Consider the following 27,349-nt stretch of genomic DNA (forward strand, 5'->3'; position numbering starts at 1 on the left):
TAATTTGCTTTACAAAACAGTAAAACATTTCCAACACAACAGCCATTGCATTCAATAACTCTGAAGTACTCACTTAGTAATGCAGGATTGCTGAAACGCCAGGCTTCGTTGTAGGTTGTGTACTGTGGATGTGTATATGGATTTCCACTAAATTCACTCCCTAAAAAGTTAAAGACAATTTCATTCTATTTATTTATTTTTTTTTAATTAATATTAGATACTATTGCAACAATTTTAAATTCAGACTTTTTACATCTGTAAAAATGTTACTCCCAAAAAAGTAATACTTCAGTCCCATATGCATCATAAGAAACAGAGAAATGTATAATTAAAGTGATACGGAATGTGAAGCTAGTTTAAATCTGCAGCTAACTTTACTAATGCAATGAATATAACTATAGCTTCTGTGTTGGCTGTGAAGACATGCAGAGTGTCTAGCTGTCAGACTTGTTTGAAGGCTTTCATGTCAAACACACTGCCATCATCTCTTTGACATTGGTCCCATGAATCTTTGTCAAGAATTGGCCTCATAATCTACTCCTGAGGAATCTGTGGTTGCTGGGTATCAGATCCTAGCTTGAATGAGACTCTTGGTTGAATTTCACCTCTTGACACAAGGCAGCAGAAGGACAGGGGTCTGCAAGAAATAAGTATTTTGGCACCATCTATTTCTTAGGTACAACTGCAGTTTCCCATGCAGCGACTTACTAGGGAAACTATTAAGACCAAGGATGCCATGTACCCCAGAGTCCTGAGGAACAGATTTTGCTGCACTATGGAGGTGAAATGTGAGGTCAGAAATACCATCTTCTCTGGTGAAAGAAATTCCATTTAAATTGAAATATCCATTGCTTCTAGGAATTGGATTTGTCTCAAGGACATTACCCAAAATATAACTAGGTTCATTTCAGTCATATTGGTGACTCTGAAGGCAGACCAGTGTAAACTGGAGAAAGTACAGTTATGTACACTTACCATAAATGTAGATGTTTGAGTGCATTCTCTGTTGTAGTCATCACACTTGGGTTATCCGCCTGCAGGTAGCCCTCAGTCGGCCCGAATACTAGAGACTTAGTATTTCTGCGTTGGTAGCTGTCACTTCAGGACTGACACCAGGTCATCAGGGGTATAAAAACAGGCAGCCAATGCCATTATATCAGTGTTTCTTGCCCCAGATGTCAGAAGCCCCCCAAATAGGGAGCTAAGTTATGGTAGAAAAAACACCACCAGTAAAAAGTAAATACCAATAGCCCTGTAGGGAGTAATAGAGACAGAGAAGGAGAGAGAGAGAGAGAGAGAGCCAAGGGGGCTGGAGGGTGGGAAACCAGGACTGCAACAGTAAACACACTTGAACATCTACATTTATGGTAAGTGTACACAACTTTATTATGTTCATCATGTTTTATTGTTGCAGTCATCACACTTGGGTTGATTCCCAAAGCTGAAGAATGGGTGGAGGCAGTCAAGAAGAGTTGGGGCTGGCTAGTATGCCCTGCAGGACTGCTGTTGCAAAACCCACCCTGGATTTAGAAAAGACAGGCAGGTGGTAATGCCTGGTGAAGGTGTGAACAGAACTCAAGGTAGCAGCTTCCAGGATGTTCCTGGTAGGGACTCCCCTGAGGAATGCTGTAGAGGTTGTAGTTGCCCTAGTGGAATGCGTTCTGACCCCCAGAGGGGGTGGATTCCCATGGTGTTTGTAACAGAAATGGATACAGTGTGCTATCCATTTGGAGATGGTCTGTTTTGATGTGGCCTTGCCCTGTGCCCCTGATGCAAAGCTGACAAGTAACTGGTCAGATTTTATGAAGAGCTTAGTACTATCAAGGTAGAATCTGAGCTGTCTGTGCATGTCTAAAGAGTGCAGGATCCTTTCCCCCTTTGTTTTGAGGATTAGGGAAAAAGGTTGGCATATGGATAGATTGGTTGAGAGCCACACTGGACACCACTTTAGGCATAAAAGTAGAGTTAGTCCTGAGGGAGACCCTGTCAACATGAAAAATAATGAAGGGTTCCACAACCATAAGTGCTTGTAGCTCAGATACTCTTCTAGCTGAAGAGATGGCTAGAAGCAAGGCTGTTTTCCAAGAAAGAAATTTTAACTCTGCTGATGCTACAGGCACAAAGGGGGTAGCATGACATTTTCTAGCACAAAGTTAAGGTCCCAAGCAGGAGTGGGGGCTCTCCTTGGTGGTCTTAAGTTGTTAGCCTCTCTCAGGAATTGTTTGATGAGAGGGTGAGAGAAGAGGGGTGGCTCAATGCTGTAATGAGCAGAGATGGCAGAGGCATGGATCTTAATGGAAGAGAAGGATAGGCCTCTATGGAGTAGATCTGCTACGTAATCCAGGATGAGAGGTAAGGAGGGCATTGCTGAGTCCACTCCTTTAGAGTGAATCCAGGAACAATATCTTTTCAACTTATCACCACAGAATTTCCTTGTACTGGGTCTTCTGGCTTCAAGAATGACGTCCAGCACCTGCTTGCTTAGGCTGGCCACTGGAAGAGAATTCAAGGAATAAGCCAGGCTGCAAGGTTCAGTGTTTGCAGTTGTGGCTGCAAGATCTGTCCCTCCTGATGATTGAGGAGGGTTGGGATCTGGGGTAGGTGCCATGGTGGCACCAGTGACAGACTGCGCAGTAGTGGGTACCAGTGCTGGCATGGCCAGTCTGGGGCAATCAAGATTGTCCTTGGTCTCTCCTGTCTTATCTTCAGTAATACTCTTGTAAGAAGAGGCAGAGGGGGAAATGCATAGATCGAGAGGTTTAACCACTGGAAGGATAGGGCATCCACTTTCCAGGCCCTGCTGTGAGGTATCCTGGTGCAGAACTTGCTGAACTGGTGATTTAGAGGGAGGCAAATAAGTCCACCATCGGGGTCCCCATTTGTGGGTTACAAGACTGAAGGTGTTGGGGTCTAATTGCCACTCATGTGGGTCTAGGAGATTTCTGCTTAAGTCACCTGCCAGAGAATTTTGTTTGCCTGGCAGGAATTGAGCTTGCAGATGAATATGCATGGCCAAAGCCATGTTCCACAGGGTCATGGCTAGCCTGCAGAGTGGGTAAGAGTGGGTTCCCACTGCTTGTTGATATAACACATCACTGTGGTGTTGTCAGTTTTTATAAACAGGGGTCCTGGTGAGAGTAGGGATCTGAAAGCTGTCAGAGCATGCTGAACAGCTAGTATCTTTTTTTGGTTGATGTGCAGATGAATTTGGCTTGGGCTTCAGTGGCCCTGAATGCACCTGTCATCCAGATGTGCCCCCCAGGCATAGTCTGATGCATCTGTGGTTAAGGTCTGGGTGGTGTGGGGTTGTGTAAAGGGAAGTCCCTTGTTGTGGTTGCATGCTGCTGCTCATCAAAGGAACTCTGTCCTTAGACATGGTATGATAGGTGTGATGGTTTCCAGGTCCTGAGAATGTTGGCACCAAAGACTTTTTAAGTACAATTGAAGTTTCCTCATATGCAGCCTGGCATATGGAATTAGTAGAATGCAAGAGGCCATGAACCCTAGAGCCTGCAGGATTTTCCTTGCAGACAGCTGGGTTCTGGTGGCCATTTGAGTGAAGTATTCTGTTAGATAGGCTTGTTTTTCTGAAGTAAGGAATGCCACCTGGGATGCTGTGTCCAAGCTTGCTCCCAGGAATACAATCTTTTGACTGGGGACTAGTTTTAATTTCTTTTCATTGATAGTGTACCCCAGGGAAGTTAGAAGGTCCTTTACAAATGTCAGGTGCTGCAACAGCTTTTCCTGACTGTCTGCCTGAAAAAGGCAGTCGTCAAAGTAAGGGTATATTTGAATCTTTCTCTGTCTGCAATAGGCAGTGGCTGGAGCCAGGCATTTGGACAGGACCCTGGGAGCAGTGGATAAGCCAAAGGAAAGTACAGAGAACTGCTAATGCATAGATCCTGCCCTGAGCCATAGATATTTCCTGCATGAGTCCCTGATAGGGATGTGCAGATAGGCTTCCTTTAGGTCTAAGGTGGCTAACCAGGCATCTTTGGACAGCATAGTGAGAAGCTGCTGAAGGGTGAGCATTTTGAATTTTGGTACCACCAGGAAGGTGTTTAGAATGGAAAGATCTAAGATTGGGTGCCATGTGCCCTCTTTTCTGGGTACCAGGAAAAGTCTGGAATAAAACCCTTGACCTATCTGTTCTGCAGAAACATGCTGAATTGCCCTTATGGAGAGCAGGGATTGGACTTGGTTTAGTGCCTCTGCCCACTGGTTTGGAGGAAGGTCTGGGAACCCTTCTGGGGTTGGCAGTGTGTGTGGAAATAAAATTTGTACCCCTGGGATACTATGTTGAGGACCCATTGGTCTTTGGTGATGGAGGTCCAGTTTTTTTGCATGGTGGGCAAGTCTTCCTCCTAGGGGCACAAGCAATTGGGCAGAGGTGAGGAATGGAGTTGAGAAGTCATTGTGAATTCTTTCCGTAAGGGGGTGGCTTAGTACACTCTATTTTAGAAGTGGAGGTACTCCATTGCTTAGATCTCTGCATACCCTGAGACTGTAATCTGGGGGGTCTGTTTCCTCTGGGTCTAGTTTGAGATGGCCTTGAGGGGGCTGGAAAGGACCAATGTTTTGAGGGACAATGCCTACTGAATCTTGGAGGCTGCACTAGCAAACATCTTTTTGACTGTCTGCATAGACTTAGCCTTTTCTTCCATCTTTTTTGGAACCTCTTCAGCTTTGGTGCCAAACAGATTGCCCTTGTTCAAAGAAGTGTTCAGTAATTTTGATTTGACATGGTCTGCCAAGGTCTGCTCCTTAAGCCAAGCATACCTTCTAAGTACAGAACCTGTGACTGCAGCCCTGCAACATGCTTCTAGGACGTCAAACCAACATTGCAAGGTATGCTTGCTGACTTGGCTTGCAGAATGCATAAGCTCCTGTAATTCTTTATTTTCTGCACAGTCAGGAAAGGTAGGTAATTTTTGCTTAATAAGTTCCATAGTCTGTTCCTGGTATTTCAACATGTGGAACTGGCAATTCAATGCTCTAATGGTGACAGTTGCAGAGGTGTATACTTTTTTACCCCATCTGTCTAAAGCTCGGGAATCCCTGTCGGAAGGGGTGGGATTCTTAGCTGTAGTTGCTTTTATGCCTGTGGGCCCTTGGGAGATGATCTCTGAGTCAGCAGTAGGATTTTTGAAAAGTAATTTGTGAGAGTCAGGGACTCTGTAGTACCTGTCTGGTTTCCTTGGAGCTGGGGGTAAAGTGTCAGGAGTTAGACTGGATTCCATAAAGACATCATCCACAACATCCAGAACAGGAGGGATAGCTAAGAGTCTATGCTGTGGCAAATCTAAAAATTCCCTGAGTCGCTTTTTGGACTGAGGATAATCCTGTCATTCCCAGTGGAAATGCTCTCTCAAGGTAAGTAGGGTTTCACCAAAAGAAAAATCCTCTGGAGGGAAAGCAGAAGGAATGGATTCCTCTGCATCTGAATCCTCATAAGCAGATAAGGGCATGTCTTCATATTCAGAAACCTCAGAGTCATCAGGCTCCTGGTCAGTTAAAGCTGCTGGGGACAGTTCTCTTTTTCTCTTCGCAGGGGAAGGCTGGCTTCCTCTAATCATCATGATCAGGTCTTCTGTCATTTTAAGCATATGAGATTGTGGCAAGGAAGCAGGTGCTTGAGTTTGGGTCATCGTTTTTTTAGGCGTAGCACATACTCTTGGCCTTAGAAACTTGGTAGTTTTACACAGAACTGAAGATGTGAATGAAGTAGTCTGTTTGTGTCGAGTATCGGTAATGCGAAGAACTTCCTCGGAAGCCGGTGCCTGCACAGCGGGCTCCAGACCCATCCAAGGTAGGGACATCCACAGGTTCCATAGTCAGAGAAGAGTCTCGAGGCATACGAGACTCGGAACGGGTTTCAGTAGCGGCCTGAGAATCCATCGAAGTGGGCATCAGGGGCTGCAAAAGCATCTCACTGAGTACCAGCGAACTGGTGACTAGCTTAACGGAAGTGTTGTCGTCAGATTTGGACCTGTGCGGTCTGTCTCTGTCTTTATCCTTACATTTTTTCAGAAGATCAGTAGACGGATGGCTTACCAAAGCCATTTCGGGATATGGAGACCGAGAATAAAAGTATTTAGCTACAACAAGGGCGTGATGGTGAATAGTCTGGGCATTGAACAAAGTGCAAAACCAACAGCGAGGTACGTCATGGTCTGGGCCTAAACAGGTGACACATTAAGAATGCAAATCTCGGTGTGGTATTTGCTTTCCACAGGCGAGACAATTGTTAACTTTTTCTGACATAGGTTAGAGGAAGAAAAAAGGATCTCCAATGGGGTACTTAGCTTTTGAAGACTTCAAGATGATTCAATTCGGAAGTGAAAACTCAGGTAGTAACTGACCGACACTCATGCGAACTGCTTCTGCTTCGGGCTCCTTGGCAAGAAAGACTGATGTAATGGCGACAGCTGCCTGTTTTTATACCCCTGACAACTTGATGTCAGACCTGAAGCGACAGCTACCGATGCAGAAATACTAAGTCTCTGATATTTGGGCCAACTGAGGGCTACCTGCAGGCAGATAACCCAGGTTTGATGACTGCAACAAATATGAAGAACATCTGTCTGCATATCCTGTTGTGTTCAGGTCTGAATTACACAGTCATCCAGGATGGAGTAAATGTGAATGCTCTTGGTTCAGCTGTAACCAATTATTGGGGCAAGCACTTTGCTTTTTGTACTGCATCAAGGATGTTTACAAAGGGGAAGGAAATAAATTGGTAGTGAACACCTCTGATTCAAATCTTAGGTATAGCCACTGCCTGTTCTAGCTACAGACATGTGGACGTAGGTCACCTTCAAGTCTAGTTAATTCACAAAGGCTTGAAGAAAAGGTTGAGACAGGAGGGCCTGCAAGGTTAACATTTTTAACTTTAGCACTTGTAGAAAATTGCTTTGCCTTGACAAAAGACTGGTCTCAAAGGGCTATCTTTTCTTGGGACCAGAATCAATTTTGGGGAAAACTCTGTGCCTGCTTCTTGTTCTAGTAGTCTTTCTCTCTCTCTCTCTCTCTCTTTCTAGACCCTGTCTCAGCTGGATCAGTAGTATGGGTTTAATAAGACATCTGTGTTATTTTGGTAGTAGGTATTGCTTGATCATATTAGTATTTTTATATACTGGAGCTTGTATCTTTATCAAAAGAGTCTAAGAACCCAAATGATCATCTGCTGTCTGTGTACCAACATCTCAGTGTGATTTTAAACATAAACTGTAAAATGATGCTTAATGTTGTTTAGATATGTGTGTTTAGTATGGTACAAATACTACGTAGTGCATTTAACATGATCATTAGGTGTTACATTATATATACAGTAGTTCAGTGTTAAGTGGTATATTTTATTGATAGTTCGTGCTAATTGCCTGTGAGAAAGCATATAATGTGGAGTTTTTCTCCCCTCGGCATCCACTGAAATGTAGCTTTGCACCGTTGGACTTTCCCAGTTATCAAAGACAAATACATAAACATCTTTAGTGACCTGAGTCACCTTCTTCTACTTATGACAAAAAGTCCCAAATGAACCCTTTTTCTTAAGAGCTGGAATGGAAAGAAGAGATATGTGGTGTGGTTTTGAGTGGAATTTAATGGGTGAGGGTGAGAAGAATGCTAGTGAGTCATTTGCTTGTGCTGGTCATATTTCTGATAGCGTAAATCACTGCTGACCAAGTTACTGTAGATCAAAACACACAAACACAGTTGAGTAAAAGCAAGTCACCTTTATCAAACACAGAGCTTTCGGGATAACTCCCTTTTTCAATGATTAACACAAGGTGCAATTAAACTCAGCTTTAAATACACCCACAACACATCACATGACCTGCAGCCAAAGTCATATGACTAATTAAATCAACATTTAATACATTTTTACCAAGTAAAAATAGAAGTTATGTTCTTACCATAACGTTCCATGTTAGTTGTCTTCTTCTTGCCTTCTTTCTTGCTGGATGGGTTCGGAGCCGACCTTGGCTCCGACTCGGCCACTCTAAAAGCTCGAGAGTTGGTTCCACCGGCTCGAGGCTCCCCTTATATCCCACAATGCTAGGCGGTAATACCTCAGATCTCGTTTGTAAGCTAGTCCCAGCCAATAAGAAATCCAGAACTACTGGAAATGGGAAACCCACCTCTATAAAATGACAGGAAGAAGGTGACCTGAAACCTGATGAAAGAATATATACATAGTATAGAATATACATATATACAATAGAGGTGGTAGGAAGAAAGGTCACAATCAAACTCCTCTAGGTCTGTCCAGGCTAGGGGGAAGGAGGGTGGGATGCAAGAAAGAAGGTGAGAAGAAGACAACTAACATGGAACGTTATGGTAAGAACATAACTTCTATATGTTAAGTTGTCCATCTCGCCTTCATTCTTGCTGGATGGGACCGCGTCCCTAGCACCTTGTCCTGGGTGGCCTATTGGAACAGACTCTTGAGTACAGTGGAACCAAAGTTAGCTCTATGTCTAGAAGCTAAATCCAACTTATAATGAGAAATGAAAGTGTGAGGAGTAGCCCATGTAGCTGCTGCACAAATCGTATCAATAGGCAGCCTATCTTGGAAAGCTATAGAAGCAGCCACAGCTCTAGTAGAATGAGCCTTAGGTCTGTTAGGCAACTTCTGGTGTCTAATCTCATACACAAAGGAAATCAATGATGTAAGCCATCTGGAGAGTGATACTTTTGAAACTGGAAGGCCTTTTCTGCCTTCTGCATAAGAAACAAACAATTGGTCAGCTTTTCTGGTCTGTTTGGTCCTATCCAAATAATACCTTAATTGTCGATGAACATCTAGCCAATGTAATTTTTGTTCAGACCTGTTAGAATAGTTAGGAAAAAACACAGGAAGGTCAATGTTTTGATTAAGATTTGCCGCAGAGGCTACTTTAGGCAAAAAAGATGGGTTGGTCCGTAAGGATACCCTATCCTTATGAAACAAAAGATATGGTGATCGACTGCAGAGTGTATGAAGCTCTGAGACCCTTCTAGCCGAAGTAATGGCTACCAGAAAGAGTGTCTTCCAGGATAGCAATTTCATTGAACAGGAAGCTGCAGGTTCAAAAGGGGGAAGAATCAAAGATGTGAGAACTAAATTAAGGTCCCAAGAAGGAGGAGGATTTCTTATAGGAGGCTTGAGAAGAAAAACTCCCTTCAAGAAAGCTTTGCAAAGCTTGTGAGACATGATGGCAGAATCCGAGATGCCCACATGAAAGTTAGATATAGCTGCCAATTGAACCTTAAGAGTAGATGGAGACGAACCTGCGTGGAATAGTTCGGCTAAGAAATCAAGGACCATTTGAATGGGAGCAGTGAAAGGATCTATGTCCCTTCCTTGAGCCCAATAGGAGAAACGTTTCCACTTACTAAGATAAATCTTCCGGGTGGAAGATTTATGGGAAGCTATTAAAATATCTCGAACTGAGTGAGATATTTGAGGAAGCCTGGCTAAGGTTGGAATTGGAGGAACCAAGCAGTGAGGTTCAGAGAGGGGGGGGAGCGATGTAACTGACCCGACTGATGGATCAAAAGATCTTGAACTAGGTCCAGATGCCAGGGTTGCTCCAACAGAAAATGGTGTAGAAAAGGGAACCAAACCTGTCGAGGCCAGTAAGGAGCAATGAGGATCAATGAGGCCTTCTGAGCGATAGCTTTCTGTATCACTTGAGAAATTAGTGGGAAGGGAGGAAATGCATACAGAAGTCTCCGGGGCCAAACTTGGACTAGAGCGTCCCTGCTGGGATGGCCTGGTAGAGGAAAGAGGGTGAAATAATCTTTGCACTTGCTGTTTTGGGGAGTAGCAAAAAGGTCGCAGCAAGGCTGGCCCCACTTCAGAAAAATTTTCTCCAAGATTGAATTTTTCAGAGACCACTCGTGAGGCATGAGAATAGCTCTGCTCAATTTGTCCGCAATGAGATTGGACTTTCCGGGGATGTGCATTGCTATCAGAAACCGCTGAGAAGAAATCGCCCATTGCCACAGTCTGAGTGCTTCTCGACATAGGGGGTAGGACCTGGTTCCGCCTTGTTTGTTGATATACCACACTACAGACATGTTGTCCGTCTGAATTGCTATCGTTCCCAAAGCTGGCCAATTTCCCCTCTGTTTCAAGATCTCCAGAATGTCTGCAAAGGAGACATCTTCAGAAGGGGAATGGGGGGAACCCTCAGAATCCTCTAAATCCGTGTCAGAGGTGACAGACTCAGGTGAGTCTATGTGCTTCCTCTTGCACTTTCTCTTCCTAGGGGGCTCCCCTGCCAAATCAGGAGAGGCCTCGGAAGAGGATGAGATCCCCACAGGGGATTCTTGAGGAGCTGGCTCTCTGCGGTCTGGGATGAGGGAGTGAGTAGACATTACCTGAGGCACCGAAGAGGGAGGGACGGACGGAGCCGACTGTGGAGTTGAACCGGGTTCCAACACACTCTGCATGACCTCGAAAGCACCCCTGTCAGGCAGAGCCAGAGGTCCCTGCTCCGAAAAGCTGAAAACCTTTCTCGGCACCGACAGTGATGGCTCCGAGGCCGATGTCGGAGCCGAACTCACCAGCGCCGAAGTGCCGAGAGGGAGAGCGGGGTCGGACAAGGGTCCGATGCCACTCACCCCCTCGGAGTCGACGAGGGAAGTCCGGCGCTGAGATTCTTCCAAGGAAGAAATCGGAGCCGAAGACGGCGCTGAAGACAACTGTATCGGCTCCGACGCTACCACAGTCTCGGGTCCGAAACGCCCCGGCTCCGAACTCAAAGGAGTCAGAGGAGGAACATTTTGAGGAATAGGATTAAGCATCGACTGATGAGTCGGGCTCTGAAGCATTTGGGCCAGTGCCTCGGACTTAAGAAGTCGACTCACTACCCTCTGAAGGTCATGGTCAGACAGTCTCGATGACCTAGAGGAGTGAGATCTATGGCTCCGTTCAGACAGCAAGGGAGATGCTGGAGCTGAATGAACGGAGCCAAGGGACGGTGACCTAGACCTCTTCCTAGATGTCGGTTCCGATAGTCTTATCGGAGCCGACTCAGAGATTTCTAATACCTCGGCTCCAGCTGGAGCCGAGGGAACCACAGAAATAAGAGCTCGAGTCTCATCGGCTCCAGCCGGAGCCGATGTAGTAGCAGACTTCGACGCCTTAGGTGTCGACTCAGATGCTGGAGTCGAAGACCTAGAAGCCTTAGAGGGTTTGCCCGAAGAAACAGTCGGGGGACCCTCAGGTTTAAGCAAGCCCCGTAAGATGAGCTTATTTTTTCTTTCCTGCAGGACTCTAGGGCTGAAGCCATGGCATACAGCACAAGAGTCCTGCAGGTGTAAAGGTCCCAGGCCGTACACACAAGAAGTGTGACCGTCTGTCAGAGACATTTTCTGACAGCACGAGTCACACTTCTTGAAGCCTGAGACCTTCGAATCCTTAGACATTTTAAGGAACAAGTGTAATCACACACAAGCACAAACACACCGATTACACTATACACTAAAATAAAACTAATTTAAACTAAATAAATTTAGTTAGATAGTTATAAATTTTTAACAGTCCCTACAAGAAACACATACACTCCAAGGGGGAATGGAGGGCCCGAAGGCCTAAGGGAAGAACATATAAGTTCTTGTGGTAAAAAGGGCGAAAAGCAAGGAGGAAGGGATAAAAATCCTTTAAAAGTAAGGGGATACTGACAAAAAAACTAATTTAAAAGGGATTTAGTTAAACTTTTAAACTATTTTCTACACTAACCTGAAGCCGGTTGAAGCAACACACCTCGATCGCTGTAGCGGCAAATGAGATTTGAGGTATTACCACCTAGCATTGTGGGATATAAGGGGAGCCTCGAGCCGGTGGAACCAACTCTCGAGCTTTTAGAGTGGCCGAATCGGAGCCGAGGTCGGCTCCGAACCCATCCAGCAAGAATGAAGGCGAGATGGACAACTTAACATTGATTATTAAACACTTGTATCATACATATATCTATAATAATTAAAATATACATTATCTTAACACTCAACATCCACTCACTCAACATCCAAACTTTCCTTTTAATATCTAAAAGTATCTAAAATTATGTATGTATATACATATGTGGCTTAAGTATTGTATTTTACCCTTGAAAGGTTTTTCAGAACATTAAATTTAAAAACTTCATTTCAAAAACCACAATCTCAAGGGATAATCATTTCAAATTCTTATGCTGTAACCTTATCAAAATTGGTTTTAGTGAAACAGCCGCATTTAAACCAGGTTCAGTGTCTACTGACAATCGTACTATCCATTCATATTCCCTCACCTCTAGTTGGTTGCACATATCACCCCCTCTTAATGTTTTAGTCAACATGTCTATAACTCTAAACTTAAACATATGTGTATTACCATGTTCTTTTACATGCTTGTATAAAGCATTCGTTTCACATTGTCTTCTTATGCTGGACTTATGTTCAACTATGCGATCCCTCAATCTTCTTGTGGTCATGCCAACATAGAAAGACGAACATGCTACAGAGGTTGCTATATAAACAACAAAACTAGATGCACATGTTGCTACACCATTGAAATTATAACATTTGCCTGTAACTGGGTGTTTAAAAATACTATTATGCATTGAATTATCATTTTGAGTTGGCACTATATCAGTGCAACAACTACAATTATAGCAACATACAGTGCCCCTAATCCTCCCTTCAGGTTGGTTAGTAGGAGCACATGAGAAGTCCTTATAACATAATAGGGATTTCAATGATCTCTTGTTCCTATATGTAAATGAGGGTGTATCCCCCACCACTGCTTTGATGTCATCTTGTGCTAATAGTATTTTCCAATATTTATTTATAATATGTCTAACTATGTGTGTCTTCATGTTATATGATGTAATGAATCTTAATTTAACATCATTCCTCTTATCTTCTGAGCCTTTAGTAGTGCTACTACAATCAGGTGATAGTATGGGTTTATAGGTTGTCGACCTATGGGCCTTAACCATTTCTCTCGTGTTGTCTACTAGCTTTTGTGAATATCCACTAGCTATGAATTCTCCACATGTTTCATCCATTTGTTTCAAAAAGGCCTCTTCCGTATTGTTAAGTCTACTGACCCTTATGAGTTGGGCCTTCACTATACCCTTAAATACATGGGGAGCATGCATACTCGATGCTTCCAAATAGCACCCAGATGAAACTTCCTTTTTATGTATAGTAGTAACAAATTTATTGTCATTTACTTTCAGATTTATATCCAAGAAATTAATATTATTTTCTGAACATTCCATCTTAAATTTCAAAAAAGCAGTTGTGTTCGTGTGTTTTGATCATATTTCTGATAGCCCCAGATTTCCTGTGTTGTTCAGGTTGACATTTTCTTCTGAAATGGCCTTTCTTCTTCTTTACTTGCTTACTTTTGCCTTGCCTATGGAGGAATGGCAAAAGTGCCAGCTGTCAAGATAATTTACTTGTTTCACATGCTGCATTGTCTTCCTCTTTCCTATGTCCTCTTAAAACTGCTGTGCAGCAAGGGTTCCAAACAACAGTTCATTTTCTAATATTGCTTTTAAAGTCCATACTTTCGCATGGATCTGGAAAGGGATGGGTCCTCAGCCATATATGTCTCCTAATGGCTAACCCTCATTGCTGTCTCCCTGCATGATGCATCCACTATATTATATACACATTTGATACCATGTTTGCTAACTTAGGAGGCAAAGTTGCATAGGTCCAGCATTCCCTCTTTCTCTCTATCTAGGCCTTGTCTTCTTTTATCCTAAGACTCCTTTGTTTTGGGCAAGAATGTCCGCTGGAACTTTAACATTTGTCTTTTGCAATGCTGAGCAGTTTTGCAGACTGTGTCTCAAAATGGCCTATCCATATCATTAAAAAGGGGATTTTTCACTGGAGCCCCATTACACCCTTATTGGAATCCATGGACACCACAAATTGATCGGCAAGTGGGTTTTTTGCAAATACTTGCAGGAATCCAGAACCCTATAAAATGGTGGGTTTTCTTTGAATCAGGAAGCTGTGAGTCTCTATCTATAGGTGCCCTGATGAATGAATCCCATTCAGTCACTATAGGAATTACCAGGGTTTACTTCTGGCAAAACCAAGACGTTTTCTATACCTTTCATGAGCAACAAAGTAGTACTTGAACTCCCATACAAAGAAATCCTTCATCTTGTTGAGACTTTCTCTAAATGATGAACCCTCTTGTGGAAAGGCAAAGGATATAATGCCCTAATTTTGGACTCATAAAAAAGAGGGAAGAACATTTGTTCTACACAGGCCAATTCATCCACTTCAAAGATGGAGGGGTCTTGACTCTTTGAGCAGGTGGGAATGTTTTGTATTACTTTTCAAGTTAAAGACCACAGCATTGATGGTTGCTTTGATGACAGCTATAGGTTCTTGGGGGAAACGTATAAATTCTGAGGTGACTTCAATAGACATATGAGGGAATGGAAAGAGGGCCTTCCCAGATCAATCTGAGCAAGATGGTGGACGTTTAAAGCTTGCACATCTTGGATTTGCTTTTAGAAGTGATGACTGCCTTATAGGTGTCTAGTAAAAGGAAGGGGCTAATGACTTAATATTTTTGAGATGATGTTGTCCAAGAGTACCAGAAAAAAGGGAATACCACAGTTTCCCTTGGTTTCCAAAATACATATGTCAGAACCGGATGTCCATTAAGAGACAGCTGGACTGACTGAATGTTGCAAGGTTTCAGCTCAGGAGGATGTGCTGTGGTCTGAAAGTGTGGTGGCCTTGTAAGGGGTATCACCAGAGGCTTTGGTATCAGTAGAGTCAGGGGATCAAAAGATTCTCACTGGTCCCAGTAGTCTCAATCCTAAGGAGCCCTTCACACTCAATGCATATGTCAATGGCTTCCTAGGAGTTCTCCAAATTTTTTTTAAGTGAGGCATCTGTGGGCAACATGACTAATGCCATGATGGCCCTGGGCAATGCACACAACCTCTTCTATTCAGATAGTACTGGAGAGATTTGGCTATTTTCTTGATGGCCTTCTGGTTGAACCTAGCACAATGGTGTCAGCAGGCAATATTGTACTCTGTCCTTAAAAAGAACAAGCACTGACTAAGATCATCTTTGTCTGGGATTTGCTTCCTACAGGTAATGCTGTCATTAGCTTTAGAAAATGACATATGTTCTTGGCAGCCTGAAAACTCCTTAGCTACAAAAGCAATACACAATGTAAAATAAGACTTGTTCCCTAGATGTTTACTTGTCTGTATTCTTGGAAGTCAGACCAAACTGATGGACTGACTATCCTCGGTACTCACATTAACAAATTAACTTTTTTCATTCTGTGGAAGAAAGCATTAAAGATGCCCCTGATGACTATCCCATTTACACCACATATGTGTTGATGTCTTAGTGGGAGGTTGGGATGGATATTGGTCCTTCTGCAGTAGAACTTCCAAGTCCTATCACTATAACAACAGTTAACAGTTGCACATTTAGCTAAACAAACAGTACTTGATACCAAGAATAAAGTAGACTTAGCAAACAGTCTAATTTGCAAGTCTTCTAAGGTACTGACAAACACCTTCTTTCCTACTTGCACCAAACATAAACATGTAAATCAAGAACTGTCAAACAATTTTAATATATTTTCTATAGAAAGAAAAGAGAAGAAAAAGTATTACATCTCAACCAAGTGATGAATGTTTGTTTACTTTATAAAAAATAAATTAAATGAAAACTCAGGTAAATTGCAAGCCATAACATTTACACAATCCCTGAAATTTAAGAATTCAGGAATTGTGGATAGTATGCATGACTAATAAAGCATAACAATGGAATAACCAATGAGGACATAAAACAAACAAAGAGAACAGTAATTTATAAGAATAAATGAAACCGTGACAAAAATCTTTGTTGTGATTCACAGAACTCCTTTCTGTCTGTACTAATTGACCGATGTGGGTTAGTCAATTAGCATAAGAGGGAGAGAGAGACAGAAATTCCAATTCAGAGATTTGTTAAAACCATAAAGGAACACAATTAGCAATTCATTGCCATTTATCTGAACTGCACATTGCACTCTCAGACTGTCAAACCTGTCTGTGCTGTCCTCCTCCCTAACTGCACACATACACACACACACACACACACACACACACACACACACACACACACACACACACACACACGCATACACATACATTCAGAAGTCGACAAAAAGCCTTCAAACACTTGTTCACTCCCATTAAAGCTCAAACATCAAACCCTACTCCTCTCTGCCTCCTCACATAAAATACCTACTAGCATAACCCCCCGAACTAGTAAAGTACAGTTGTGTACACTTACCATAAATGTAGATGTTTGAGTGTATTCACTGTTGTAGTCATTACATTTGGGTTATCTGCTTGCAGTAGCACTCAGTCAGCCTGATTAACAAAGTCTTGGGTCATGCGTCGGTTGCTGTCCCTTCTTCCATGACGTCAGGTTGTCAGGGGTATAAAACATGCAGCCGACACCATTACATCAGTTTTTCTTGCCCCAGATGTCAGGTGCCCCACCAAAGGGAAGCAATTAAATCTATAATACAAGGATATACCTCCAACAAAAAAGCAAATACACCAAAAAGCTTTTTGAGCATAGTAAGTGAGAGTAGAGGTATAGCCAAAAGAAGAAAGGGGGCTGGAGGGAAGGTAACCAGGACTGCAACAGTGAATACACTTGAACATCTACATTTATGGTAAGTGTACACAACTGTACTATGTTCTTCATGTTTCACTGTTGCAGTCATTACATTTGGGTAGATTCCCAAAGCTAAGGTTGGGAGGAGGAATTTAAATAGAATTAGGACCAGCTATAAGGCCCTGCAAGACTGCAGTGGCAAAACCAGTTCTGGACTTAGAGAAAAATGGCAAATGATAATGCTTGGTGAAAGTAAGTACTCCAGGTAGCAGCTTCTAGGATGTCTCTTGTAGGGACGCCCCTGAGAAAGGCTGTAGAGGTAGATGCAGCCCTGGTTGAATGGGGTCTGATGCTCTGTGGGATAGGTTTTCCATGGTGCTTATAGCAAAAATGAATGCAGTGGCCTATCCATTTTGAAATGGTTTGCTTTGAAATAGCTTTCCCCTCTGTCCCTGCAGCAAATGCCACCAGCAGTTGTTCAGATTTTGTTTGAGGTTTAGTCCTGTCCAAGTAAAATCTAAGTTGTCTGTGCACATCTAAGGAGTGCAGCATCCATTCCCCTTTGTTCTGTGGATTAGGAAAGAAGGTAGGCAAATGAATGGACTGATTAAGCGCCACACTGGATACCACCTTGGGCATGAAGGAGAAATTGGTTCTGAGGAACACCCTGTCTGCATGAAAGATGATGAAAGGCTCCACTGCCAAAAGGGCCTGTAACTCAGATACCCTTCTTGCAGAAGTGATTGCTAAAAGGAAAGCTGTTTTCCAAGAAAGGAATTTTAAAACTGCAGTAGCAGCTGGCTCAAAAGGAGGAAGAGTGAGTTTCTCCAAGACAAAGTTAAGGTCCCAGGCTGGAGTTGGAGCTCTCCTCGATGGCCTTAAATTTTTGGCCCCTCTGAGGAACTGCCTGAGCAGTGGGTGAGAGAAGAGGGGAGTCTCTGTGCTATAATGAGCTGAAATGGCTGAGGCATGAATTTTGATGGAGGAAAAGGACAAGCCCTTATGAAGCTTCTCAGTCAAATATTGTAGAATCTGAGGTAAATTGAGCACTGCTGTGCTCATCCACTGAGATTGGTTCCAGGTACAAAATCGTTTCCATTTTGCAGCATGAGATTTTCCAGTACTAGGCCTCCTAGCCTCTAAAATGATATCAATCACTGATTTACTGAGAGGTGGTAAAGGAGAGATTAGGTAATTAGCCAGGCTGCTAGGTTCAGGGTTTGCAGCTGAGGGTGCTAAATCTGGTTCTCCTGCTGAGACAACAGGGAAGGAGTCTGAGGCAGGTGCCATGGGGCCAAGCATGACACACTGCGCAGGAGAGGGTACCAGTGTTGGCAAGGCCAGTCTGGTGCAATTAAAATCGTCCTTGGCTTGTCCTGTTTGATCTTTAGTAGTACCTTGAAGAGCAGAGGCAGAGGAGGAAAGGCATAAACTGATAGGTTTTTCCAGCTGAAGGATAAAGCATCCACTTTCCAAGCAAAATTTGTCCAATTGATGGTTCTGGGGGGAGGCAAACAGGTCTATATCTGGGCTCCCCCATTTGCTTGTCAACATGTTGAAAATCCTTGGTTCCAGTTTCCACTTGTGTGGGTCCATGAGGTTTCTGCTTAGTCCGTCTGCCAGTGTATTTAGTTTTCCTGGCAGGAACTGAGCTTGTAGATTCACTTGGTAGCTCAAGGCTGTGTTCCACAATGACATGGCTAGTCTGCAGAGGGGGTAAGAGTGTGTACCCCCTGCTTGTTAATGTACGACATGACCGTGGTGTTGTCCGTCTTTACCATTAGTTGTCCTGGAAGAATGTGGTCCTTGAAGGCTGTCAGAGCATTCTGTACAGCTAACATTTCCTTTTGATTTCTGTGTAGATGCATTTGACTTGGGTTCCATTTGCCCTGAATGCACTTCCCTGCCAGGTGAGCCCTCCATGCATAGTCTGATGCATCTGTTGTTAAGGTTTGGGTGGCAGGGGATAGTGTGAATGGTAGTCCATTGTTTTGGTGGCAGGCCTCTGCCCACCAAACGAACTCTAGGCGTAGGCAAGGTATGATAGAAATCATAGCTTCTAGATCCTGTGAATGTTGATACCATAGGCTTTTGAGATACCATTGCAGTTTCCTCATATGCAGCCTTGCATATGGAATTAGAAGAATGCAGGAGGCCATGAACCCCAAGGCTTGCAGTATTTGCCTTGCAGATAACTGGGTTTTTGTGGCCACTTGTTTGAAGTAGGTTGTCAAATGAGTCTGTTTCTCTGGCGTGAGGAAAGCCATCTGGGAAGTTGTATTCAGGCTTGCTCCCAGGAATATAATCTGTTGACAGGGTACCAGGTATGATTTCTTTTCATTTATGGTGTACCCCAGACAAGTCAGTACCCTTTGAACAAAGGCCAGATGATTCAAAAGTATGTCCTGGCTTTCTACCTGAATTAGACAATCGTCCAGGTATGGATATATTTGAATATTTCTTTGCCTGCAGAATGCAATGACTGGTGCTAGGCACGTTGTGAATACTCTGGGTGCAGTAGATAAGCCAAATGGCAGTGCAGAGAACTGATAGTGCATACAGCCTGCTTTGAAGTGTAGGTGTCTTCTGCAAGACTCCCTGATAGGGATGTGCAGGTATGCTTCTTTTAAGTCTAGTGTTGCCAACTAAGCATCTTTGCCTAGCATAGGAAGCAGCTGATGAAGAGTCAACATCTTGAATTTTGTAATCACCGGAAAGGTATTTAGAGTAGAAAGGTCCAGGATAGGACACCACTGCCTTTTCTGGGTACCAGAAAAAGTCTCGAATAGAAACCTTGTCTCTTTTCCTCTTTTGGTACCAACTGAATAACCCCCCATGCCTAAGAGAGACAGTACTTGATTTTGGGCCACTGCCCACTGATTTGGGGGTAGATCTGGCCACCCGCTTGGTGTTGGTAAGGTGTGGAAGTGAAATCTGTATCCATGGGACACTATATTTAAAACCCATTTGTCCTTGGTAATGAGTTCCCAGTTTTTGGCCTGCAGACTAATCTTTCCGCCTAAAGGAGCATTCAGTTGGGAAGTACTTGGAAGTTTCAAAAGCAAGTCATTGAGACAGTTTTCCATAGGGGGGGTGTCTTACTACTCCCTGATTTGGGTGCGGAAACCCTCCACTGCTTAGTCTTGTGTATTCCCTGGGACTGAAATCTGGGGTTTCTGCTGTGTCTGAGTTTAGCTTGAGAAGACCTGAAAGGGGCTAGAAAGGACCAATTCTTAGAGGGCCAGTGCCTACTAAAGCTAGGAGGCTGAACTTGTAAGAAATCTTTAACAATTTGCATAGATTTACCTTTATCTTCCATCTTTTTAAGAACTTCCTCAGCCTTGTTGCCAAACAGGCGGTCCTGATTTAAGGGAGCATCCAACAATTTAGCTTTAACATGATCAGGCAAAGATTGCTCCTTAAGCCAAGCATGCCTTCTGAGCACCAACCCAGTAAAAGCAGCCCTGTAAGAGGCCTCTAATGAATCAAATCCACATTGCAAAGTATGTTTTCCAACCTGTTCAGCAGAATGCATTAAATCCTGTAATTCTTTATTTTCCACACAGTCAGGAATCAACATCATTTTCTGTTTAAGCAATCCAATAACATGTTGCTGATACTTTAACATATGAAACTGGCCCTAATGGCTAAGGTTGCAGAAGTGTAAACCTTCTTACCCCATCTATCCAATGCCCTGGAGTCTCTATCAGAAGGGATAGGATTTTTAGTAGTAGAAGTGTTAATGCCCTTGGGTTCCTGTGAAATAGTCTCTGGATCTGCAATAGGATTTTTAAAAAGGAACTTGTGTGAATCAGGATCTCTGTAATATCTGTCAGATATTCTGGGAGCAGGAGGCAAAGAATCAGGGGCCAAACTAGATTCCGAAAAACATCATCAACAATGTCTAGTATAGAAGGAATAGCTAAAGGCCTATGCTGAGGCAGGAGTAAGAAATCCCTAACCCTCTTTTTTGAATCAGAAAAATCCTGGCTTTCCCAGTGGAAATGCTCTCTTATGTAAGGTTTCACCAAAAGAAAAATCCTCTGGAGGGGAAGCAGAGGGAATAGAGTCCTCTGCATCAGAATCCTCATAAGTAGATAAGGGCAAATCCAGATCAGCAGAAGAATCAGAAAAATCAGAATCCTGGTCAGAATATTCATAAACAACTTCAGTCCTAGGTCTCTTAGAAGGGGGAGGTTGGCTTCCCCTGATTAGAGTTATAAGATTTTCTGCCATTCTTATCATTTGTTTTTTAGGCATAGAGGCCTGGGCATGTGACCTGGGCGTCATTTCTTTAGGCATGGTTCGAGATTTAGGCCTAAATGAAGAAGGAAGTGTCGGTTTAATATGCAAGTCTGTAGGCCTGAATACACCCTCAAAAGCCAGTGCCTGCACAGCGGCTCTGGACCCATCCAAGGTAGAGACATCCATGGGTTCCATAGTTGAAGCATCTCGCTGCATATCGGGCTCCGAATGGGTCTCAGTAGAGGCCTGCGAATTAGAAGTAGCGGGTATCAGGGGCTGTGAATGCGCCTCACTGAGTACCGGCGAACTGGCGACTGGCTTAGGAGAAACATCATTGACAGTTTTGGACCTCGGCGGCCTGTCTCTGTCTTTATCTTTGCGTTTTTTTTAAATCCGGGTAGTCAGATGGCTAACCGATGACATTTCTGGATAATTAAACCTAGAACCAAAATATTTAGAGGCAAAAATATACCAACGACGGACAGTGCGCTGATTAAATAAAGCACAAAGCCAACAGCAAGGTACATCGTGGTCAGGGCCTAGGCAAGGAATACAGTACGAATGAAAATCTTTATGAGGTATTTGCTTTTCACAAGTAATGCAATTATTAACTTTTACTGGCATCGGTAAGGAGCAGGAAAATGTTTCCCCAATGGGGTACTTAGCTTTAGTTGAAGACTTTGGCTCTGAAACTCGAAAACAAAAATTTCAGGAGTCGGCCGACCGGCACTTGTGAACTGCTTCTACTTCGGGCACTGCACAGCAAGAAGGACTGAAGTAATGACGTCAGCTGCTTGTTTTGTACCCCTGACAACCTGACGTCATGGAAGAAGGGACAGCAACCAATGCAGGACCCAAGACTTTGTTAATCAGGCTGACTGAGGGCAACTGCAAGCAGATAACCCAAATGTAATGACTGCAACAGTGAAACATGAAGAACATCAAGGAGCAGGTCCTGGTGCCACTTGCTAAGGCCAAAATCACAGCCTATCAGGACCACTTGCGTCACTTTTCAACTACAGCCTCAAAACAGGCTTTGTACCACCAAAATGGAGGACTGCAATAGTTATTTCACTTCACAAGGGTGGATCATCAACTAACCTTGGAAACTACAGACCTATTAGTCTGATTAGTCTAATATGCAAAGCCATAGAGCACATTATCATGGAAATGATCAACAAAGACATAAGTAACCTTTGTCAAAGCACGGTTATGCCTACTCATCCTGGTGGACTTTTTGACAATGCTACCAATGCAATGGAGGAGGGGAACATGGTGTACAACGCCTACCTAGAACTGGCTAAGGCATTTGACACAATACCCAACTTGGGTGTTGTTGACAAACTCACCAAACTGGGCATAAACCTCTACTTAACTCACTGGTTTGCAAGCTGACACACGGACATAACCCAGGAATTTAAGATCAGTGATACAACCTCCACTAAAAGGCTGGTTACCAACTGGGTACCTCAGATCTCCATGTTGGGACTGCTACTGTTTCGCAACAACTGTACTAAAGGCTAAAGTCAAGGGTCTTTGGCTGGCCAAGTTTGCAGATGACTTCTGACTGGGAGCTATCACAGAATTCCCCCATGGTAAAAACATCTGACAAGAGAGTCTAATACAGACAAATAACTGGTGCAGATATCACAGATTAAAACTCAATGCCAAAAAATGCATTATAGTGCTGACCCAGCAGTCAGGGACCTGGGAATACACACAGACAGTAATACAGCTCTGACCAACATGTGGCAAAGGTAGTAAGAAAATAATACTATATCGTCCACCTTATGAATAATGGCATGGCATCCAGGTTCATGGAAGCCAATTCTGGTTATAACATTGATTGTGTTTATCTTGATTAGCACTTTACTTGATATCATTCTGAGTAACAATATATTTGCTTTTGATGATAAGTACTATATCCAGGAGGTCGGCGTAGCTATGTGCAGCTATGCAAGTATTGTGCTTGCCTACTGGGAGTCACTGTAGCAACTTTTTAAACAATTTACCCCTTACTATGCTTTGTAGACAATGTCTTTTTTGTATGGACGGGTTCTGTTTCTTTAATGCATAATTAAAAACTACTAGTTTTCTTTATTTTACCTTTAATTTTTCTTTTGAGAGCATTGAATTTTTGGATGTGTGCATTATGAAGACACAGAATGGGCTGCATACTTGTGTTTTTAGGAAAGCACGTAAAAAAAGTAAGCACTTTGCATAAACAGTGTAACTCCCTTGTCACATCTCCAAGAATGTTCTAAAGGGACAGTTTTATAGGCACACAAGGTTAAATGCTAATTATGACAACATGGTATCATCATTTAAAGAACTCACTAATGAATTTACTTCTAGAGGCTATTCTGAGCATGAAATTAGTGAAGCATGCAATGAGGTGTTGACTCACACAAAGGATCTTGCCACACCCTGCTTTTCTAAGAATAGTGATGAGTTTATGAAGAATACAAACGTGAACAAGAGCGTCTTGTGAATGAGTGTCACTTACTCAAATTATATTCATTCTTGTATGATATTACTAGAAAACATTGGCATATCTAACTTGTGATGAGAAACATAAGGAGGTACTTGGGAATGTGCCAAAATTCTGTTTTAAGAACAATGAGATGCTAAAGAAGGTGTTATGTTATAAGCCCTTCAATAGGAATGTGTATTTTTCTAAGAGGGCTGGTACACAGCAGTGTGGGACTTGTAGTATGTGTGGATATGTATGCACTAATGACATGTTCATCCATCCTGATACTAAGAAAGCTTGTAAGTTAAAACTTTTTGCAAATTGTAGAAGCTGTAATCTGGTTTATTTGGCTGTCTGTACTGCATGTGAAAGCATCTATGCTGGCAAAACTAACAGAGCCTTAAAAGATGTGTATGGGAGCATATCCATTGTATTGATAAACACATTGATAGAAATGTTATGTGCAAGCATGTTTTTACAGTTGGGAGGAATTATACATTTAAATTCTGCATGTTGGAATTATTTAAAGTGAGTACTAGGTTAGGTGATGTTATATGACAGAATGTATTGAGACAAAATGTACTTTGGAACTACAGAGTGACAGGGGTTGTTGTTGAGTCTTTCGGCTTTTCCCGGTAAAGGTCACCACAGCGGAACTGCGGTCCACTAATGATTGGTAGTTGATTTTTACGTGCCGAGTTACCAGCCCTGATGCACAACCTTCAATGAAGGTACACCCATTCACGCATGTCTCCACGCAGAAGATGCTCTAGCTGAGAATCGAACCGGACAGCGTCTTACTGTGAGGTGACAACCCTACCGCAGCACCATACAGAGTGACAGGGGTAAAGGGCTTAATTCTTGTGGTCTAAGGAGTTAGATTTGAACTAGCTGTCTCTCCTGTAGCTGGTTTTAGTCCAGTACCTGTACTGCTCCCCCCTCCTGACCCATACTGCAAACATCTCCCCCTCCACTCCTATTGTATTCCTTCATCAATACATACCCACATATTTCTTTGCTCCACCTATAGAACTACAAACCTGAGCTTACAGACATTTATAGTAGTACTTTTCAGCTCAGATAGAAAGTAAACTTTCAAAATGCATGTGAGGCGTTAATGACTTTCTCACCTGCAGTGCTGCTTTAACTTTTTGGAGATTGTTTTTTGCTGCTATTTGTCTGCTGCTTAGCTGTTTCCATGCCCAGGCTCTGCAGAGCTCACTTACCCTTTCTTCCTGCACTTTTACCCCTCCCTTTTCCTTCCCTCACTCCATTATCCAACTGCCGACAGGCCGAGATTACTTAATCCCCCCCCCCCCCAGTAGTGCCATCTTTGAATCCCTTTCCCTCGTGCTAGGAACGTCAACTCTGCAGCGTATCTCCCTGTAAGTGTTTATATTTTCATTTTTTGATAAATAATAGCACTTATTCTGCTGTTGTTTGATAAATGCATTTCAGACTTACAATTGTCAGGCATACTGCTATTCTTGTCTATGGTGTATGGTTTGTAAAGCATAGCTTAGAATATCTGTAGAACAGTGTATTTAGCTTGGTTTACCAAGTGTAGTAAAGATATCTAGCTTGGTTTGTCATTTAAAACTTTGGTATTTGTAACACAGCATACCTAGCCATGTTACCACAATGTTAGAGCTGCCATAGTAATAAGAAGCCTTAAAGTTATGGTTATTTATATAACGGCTACAGGCACTAAATGAAATTAACTGTCCTCACACGGCTGCACTGCTATGTCTAAAGATAATAGATGGAACACAGTTAATACTCTGTTTCAATCTGACTTTCCCCCTAGTAAATGTTTTTTCTGTTGGGATTAATTAATTAATATTTGCTTAAATGTATTTTTCAGCTGGAAAATAATTACAACCTGTTGTGATAATGGTATTCCTCAGTGGGAAATAATTAGACCTGGTTACTACACAGAATACGGTGTACCACAAACGTTAAGTGCTTTTAAGGCAAATACCTGTTTTTTTAACGGCTGGCTTTAATGCGATGGATAGGGTTTAGAGGGATAATATCCACTAAAAAGCTTACATAAAGGTGTCTAACATGTTCACTATAATCTAAAGATGCCTATGTAATATCATGACTATGCAGTTGTAATTTACTGTTAAATACTAGGTATGCTGCTGTAAGCTGTCACACCACTGTATGTAAGTAACAGTTTAAGGCTAACGCTCATGGTATTTGTGACACAGTATCACTGTTTGTAATTGTTTCTTTAATTGCATTCCAGTCTAAAAAAGTACCCATAGCCTTATGGGTTTTTGATACAATAATGTCACCAGTGAGATTAATTATTGCAATTTCATACATGACAATATTCTAGTATTTCTACACAAATCTAGATGCTGAAGCCACCTATATTAATATTTTTGCATTGACTGCTCCATTTTTCTTTTTAGCAAGCCCTGCAACCAAAAGGACACTTGCTATCCCAGCCTAACCTCTCCCTTGATAGGCTGAACCACATTAAAAGTGACCGGGCTCCCTACAGCATCTGTGGATGACCAAAACAGCTGAATCTCCCAGTTGCACCAAACTATGTATGTCCGGCTCCCTAATAATATGTTGTTTAATGTATAAATAGTCCTTTCACTCTAAGAGACTTCACTGCAGAGTGGCCTCCATATACCTCACTCTCTCTTGTTAGGTCCATCTTTTACCTACCCAATGACTGTGCTTCCCTTATACTCTATACTTATCTAGCTGCCTCTCCTGTAACTGGTTTTAGCCCGGTACCTGTACTGCTTCCCCCTCCTGACCCATACTGCCAACATCTCCCCCCTCCCCTCCTATTGCTGCATATTCCTTCAGCAATACATACCCACATATTTCTTTGCTCCACCTATAGAACTACAAACCTGAGCTTACAGACATTTATAGTAGGACTTTTTAGCTCAGATAGAAAATAAACTTTCAAAGTGCATATGAGGCATTAATGACTTTCTCACCTGCAGTGCTGCTTTAACTTTTCGGAGTTTGTTTTTTGCTGCTGTTTGTCTGCTGCTTGGCTGTTTCCAAGCCCAGGCTCTGCCCCGCTCTGTTCACCCTCTGATTCACACCGGGCTCACTTCGCTCCTCTACCCTACCCCCATTCCCACCCACCCCATCCTCATTACATTTATCTCTATCCATAACCCCACCCTCTCTCACCTTCATGCAATCAACTGCCTCCAACATAATCAAACCAAAAATCTCACCCTATCAACCACACCCACATAACTCCTCAATCATCAGGGCCCCTCCATTCCACACTTACCATCACTTATTAAGTATCATTCCCTGCATACTCTGTATCTTTGCACTACTCCTACTAATACTAACCACATCCATACATGCAACCATATACCCCCCACTAAGCAGTATCAGCACACAAACTCTTCCCATATAACTTAACAAACTTAGTTATTCAGACATCTCCCCCTCTCTACTAGCAAGTAATACCATTACCTCAGGCAGATTAAAACTACTACTGCCTACCCCCAAATTTAAATTTTGTCTAATACTACATTACAAGCCCACCCCAGATAACAATCTCACAGCATATTTTATCAACTCCATACATTAATACAATGTGGAGATATACACCCAAATCCAGGTCCAATCAATAATTTACATCCACTGACAGCCAAGCTGACCAAATGTTTTGCCACACCCATTCATCTACCACCAGGCTAGCTAATCCAATATCTCAACACACACTTCACCTAAGGAATATAAACATTCACAGAATTTGCCATAAAACTACTGAGTTCCATGCCTGGCTAGCTGCCCACACCCCAAACATTATTGTAGTAACAGAAACATGGCTGAAACCACACATTGCTGACACTGAAATTCTCCCTCCAGGATATAACATAATTCGTTCAGACAGACTTCATAAAAAGGTTGGCAGTGTAGCATTAATCTATCAAAACTTGCTACAAATAACAACCTATGCAAAATCTGTCCCCACTTTTTGTAATGTAGAGCTAC

The 27,349-nt window shown here is 42.7% G+C and overlaps 1 protein-coding gene across 7 annotated transcripts in view; it reads right to left on the minus strand.

Annotated features, from left to right (window-relative positions):
* Positions 1-27,349, minus strand: part of PAX2 (paired box 2) — a 798,928-nt gene that overhangs the window by 21,800 nt on the left and 749,779 nt on the right. For all 7 annotated transcript variants that reach the window (XM_044056534.1, XM_044056533.1, XM_044056535.1 and 4 more), the window contains one exon: positions 74-160. In XM_044056534.1, coding sequence (XP_043912469.1) covers positions 74-160 — 87 coding nt within the window. The remainder of the gene's footprint in view (positions 1-73; positions 161-27,349) is intronic.

Source organism: Protopterus annectens, chromosome 14.part0, assembly GCF_019279795.1.
Source record: "Protopterus annectens isolate FY-2018-M chromosome 14.part0, PAN1.0, whole genome shotgun sequence".
NCBI lineage: Eukaryota > Metazoa > Chordata > Ceratodontiformes > Protopteridae > Protopterus > Protopterus annectens.